Below are 4,190 nucleotides of genomic sequence, written 5' to 3'. Positions count from 1 at the left end.
GGCCCAGGTCTGTGAGGAAGGTTCTGGAAGGATGCGATGCCCCCGCCCACCGCCACCAGCACAGAAGGGACACAACAAGATCATCTGGAAGCAGCACGGCTGCTTTATTGGGGGTTGCCCCACGGCTTCAGAAGAAGAGCCCCCGCATTCGGCGGCCGATGCCTTGCCGGTCATAGAGGATGTTAAACTTGTTCACAAACTGGTTCATGGTGTTGCAGGTCTTGGTGATGGTGCCCAGGTAGGTCATCAGGCCAACGTCGTTGCATTGCTAGGCGGGAGACACAAAGGCGCATTAGCAAGGTAGGAAGTGCCCAGCTGGGCCACAGCAGGCAAGGAAGGCCCTGCCCCATCCTTCAGACCCTGGGCTTCCCAAAGGCCCCGTCTGCCCTGCCTCTCCTCCGGAAACAGCCACAAAGACAAGCCCGGTTTCTCGCAGGGGACGCCGGACTTTCCAACACGTCTTTGTACTTCTGATGTTTTAATGTATCTTAAAACGCTTAGAGACAGGCAGCTGGAGCGAGTCTTTCAGTTTGGGGCAGGGGCCTGCCTCTTCCCTAATGATACCCTTCTCACTTCTGTGCTGCTGCTGGTGCTCAAGTGATGCTGCACCCGCCACTTTTCAGGTCTTGTCTTTTCCAAAATGGAAAAGTCAGCAAAGCTCACTTGGAGCCACTCACTCCGCAATGGCAAGAGAGCACCGCTTTCACCCCGCCCTCGTCTTCGCAGACCCTGCCCTGGGCTCCCAGCAAGACGCAGGCAAGGCCCCCTCCCCACGTGCCGGACACTCACATCGTAGAAATCCGTCTTGAATTTGTCAGTGCTCAGCACAGGCAGGCAGTGGCAGAGCGCATAGGCCTCGCGCAAGATCTCATGGTTAAAGGGCACCTCTCCTGCAAGTGGGAGGAAGGGGTAAGGCTGGTGCCACCTTTCCCCCTGCAAGGAAGAGCGCAGCCAAGGCCCACCAGCCTCTTTGCCTGCTCTTCGCCCTCACCTGCTTCTGAGGCCTTCACATACTCCAAAATGAGCTTGACACGACTGTGGAGCATCTTGATGGCGCTGTGCTGGGCAATGAGGTGCTCGGCCACTAGAAGGACACACAAGGGAAAGGCGGTCAGGAGACACGGCACCAGCGCAGGTGCAGGAGCTGCCAAACCACCACAAAAGCTCTGGCCGCACCCAGCCTATGACAGTCCAATCTGTGGCCCTCTGGCCAATCCCTGCTCCAGCGCTCAAGCCTCCAGCCGCACCTGTGGAGTTCTCCCCACTGCCTGTGGCCGTCATGCGCGCCACATGGTCCACTCCAATGCGTTCCGCTTCCTCCGTGGCCAGTGTGTACGTCAGCTCTGCAAACAACATGGTGGCCTAGAGAGAAGAGAGGAAGGAGAAAGTAGCAGCCTCACTCGCCACATCCTTCTGTCCTCAGGCTTTGGCTTCTGGGCATCACAGAGGAATTTCAGATGAACTGAGGGTAGCCATAAGATGGCAGCCCTGTCCAGTTCTTAAAAGATCAGTCAATATAGCGCCAGTTCGCCATGGGTCCTCCCTACTGCAACGTCACGCAGTGCGCTTCTTAAGGGTTTATTTCTTTCTTTGTTTCTGGAAGAGCATCACGCATGCATGCTTCTGCCTCTTTATTGTTTTGCGCATTCACAGCCTAGTACTGACATTATCTATCAGGTAATGTTCCCCAAAGCATTCATAACAAGTAGCAACCACAATGCAAACGTTACGCTAGCTCAGCAGATCTTCTCTGCAGCTTCACATTCTAGTTGTCTCCTGTTTCCGATTTATAGCGACCCTAAGGCTAACCTATCAGCATATTTTTGGGGCTGAGAGTGTGGGCCTCGCCCAAGGGAACCACTCGGCTGAGTGGGGTATCGAACTCAGGTCTCCAGAGGCTCAGCGCTCAGCCCCAGCGCCATGCTGGCTCCCTGCATCAGGCGGAGGCTTAGGTCCCTGACTCTCTCTCCTATGTGCAAGAGGCCCCAAACTGCTCCCGACTGGAGTGAGGGAGTTACCTCTCCGTTGATGATGTCAATCACCGACTCAAAGACACTGACCGGCAGCTGAGGGGCAGAGAAAGAGAGGAGAGAGGGAGGGAGGAAGGGGCCACGGTGGCTCACTGGTCAGCCCCTGCCCCCGCTCCCAAGGCCCACCGACCGGCCTCTTGCTCTGGGGAAAGGGGAGTACTCACGTCGGTGTGCTTGGTCATGGGGTTCAGCTTCAGGAAGAGGGGGGCTCTCAATGATCTCACAGACCTACGGTGGAGGAGAAGGAGGAGAGGAAGGCTGCCTCTGGCCCAGGAGAGCCCCCCTCCTGGCCCTTGGTGCAGGGAGGGAGGGTCTGGGCGGCCCCCCTCGGCCCACTCCGGACTCCGGGGCGTTGCTGCGCTCACCTGCTTGTGGACATGGATGTCCGACTGGTCCGGGGGGCCGCCGGTTGTGTACCAGCCCAGGAACTCCAGGTCCTTGAAGACCTGCTTGACTGCAGAGAGAGAAGAGGAGGAGGAAGAGGAAGAGGAGGAGGAGATCCAGGCGCCCCCCCCCGGGCCCCCCGGGCCCCCTACTCACACTGCTCCTCCTTGGTGTAGTAGTACTCCTTGTCGATGACCACGTTCTCCTCGACGGTGTGAGAAAGCAGCTCAAAGGAGTTCATCACCTCGATGTTGCGGCCCTCCTGTCGCCCGATCAGGGCCCCGATCACTGAGGAGGAGGAAGAGCAGGAGTATGAGGATGGAGGGCCATGGAGGGCCCCAAGGACCCCACCCACCCTGCCCCTGGCTCCCCTTGGTCCCCCTCACACTCCTCCTCCCTGGCATAGTAGCAGAAGCAGTATTGGTAGTAGTAGCCGTGAGGGAGGAAGATGGAGGCTCCCAAGGCCCCCCTGGCCTTGCAGGAGGCGACCCAGGCTCCCTGGCCCCGAGCACCACTCCTCCTACTCCCAGTAGTAGCAGTAGTAGCCGTGAGGGAGGAAGACGGAGGCCCCCGAGGCCCCCCTGGACCCTACTGGCCTTGGAGCAGGAGGCGACCCAGGCTCCCTGGCCCCGGGACCCCTGGCACCACTCCTCCTACTCCTAGTAGTAGTAGTGGTAGTGGTAGTAGTAGCGGCGGTGCCTGGCTGACCTTGGACGGGGCGTCCCTCCTGGGAGCGCATCCGGATCCAGTGGTCGCTGATGTTGAGGATGACCAGCGGGTGCAACGCCACCGACACGCTCCCGGTCACGCCAGACGCCATCACCGCCGGCCCCGCTGCGGCAGAGAAGGAAGGAGGGAAGGAAAGAAGGGGCCGCGTCAGACTCGCAAAGAAAGCGGCCTCCCTCCCGCCCGCCCGGGAGAACCCTCTCCTCCTGCTTCTCCTCACCGGCCGCGTCCACCTCCATTCCGGCGGCGGCGCCGTTGCTGCTACTGCTGCTCCCGGGACCAGACGGACAGGAACCGCCTCCGCTCGCCGCCATCTTGACTGCCTCCCTCGACCCGCCGCTGTCTCCGTAGAAACCTCCCGCGGCGCCCAAGTGCGCATGCGCCAGTAGCGTCGCCGTGCCAAAGAGCGCCCTTCCGCGGCGGCGAAGACGAGAACACGCAGCTCTCCGCGGTGGGTCCCAGCGGCTACAGCGCCACCTGGTGACCCCTGTCACCTCTGCCTCTCCCTTAGAAATGGGAACTGGGGGGCGCTGTTCCGTTTGACGGGCCTTTTCGGCTTCTAGAGGGCCCTTCGGATTAGATGGCACTTCGGGGTCCCTTCCCACTGTATGATTCTATGTATTCCTGCAAGGCAAAAGTAATGGGTTGGACTGGATGGCCCTTAGGGGTCCCTTCCAACTCTGGGATCCTATATATTCTATGGGGCAGAAGAAGCTAATTCAAAATCCTCTTTTCTTGTCATGTGGGGGCCTTCTTCCCTGATTTGCACCTCTCTCTACAGAGTCTATCTCTATCCTTTCTATCTCTTCCACAATCTGGATCTTGAACACAGCTTCTTTAATACCAGTTAATCTCTCATCCTTTCTAAACACCAATCCTCTGCAACTATTCAACCCAGGTGGACTTTTCTCAACAGTCTTATACCAATAGAAAATATACAAATAATCATCGAGTAACCCTCTTTCTGGCTCCAATGTTTTAGAATACAACTGCAAGACAATGTCAATGTCTATACTACCCTCTCTCGGCCAATTTGGCAAAATCTGACTC

General features: G+C 58.3%; 1 protein-coding gene across 1 annotated transcript; it reads right to left on the bottom strand.

The window, feature by feature from the left end:
• Positions 1-80: 80 nt before the first annotated feature.
• Positions 81-3,511, bottom strand: COPS6 (COP9 signalosome subunit 6). The gene is given in 11 exon segments (XM_042466363.1): positions 81-268; positions 790-890; positions 992-1,084; positions 1,248-1,362; positions 2,019-2,066; positions 2,195-2,236; positions 2,238-2,258; positions 2,396-2,484; positions 2,571-2,702; positions 3,123-3,248; positions 3,361-3,511. Coding segments are annotated over 11 exon segments (1,002 nt in total). The 5' UTR covers positions 3,455-3,511; the 3' UTR covers positions 81-127.
• Positions 3,512-4,190: the final 679 nt, after the last annotated feature.

The sequence above is a fragment of the Sceloporus undulatus genome, chromosome 4 (assembly GCF_019175285.1).
Source record: "Sceloporus undulatus isolate JIND9_A2432 ecotype Alabama chromosome 4, SceUnd_v1.1, whole genome shotgun sequence".
NCBI classification, from domain to species: Eukaryota; Metazoa; Chordata; class Lepidosauria; order Squamata; family Phrynosomatidae; genus Sceloporus; species Sceloporus undulatus.
This window is presented reverse-complemented; position numbering and strand designations above follow the sequence as displayed.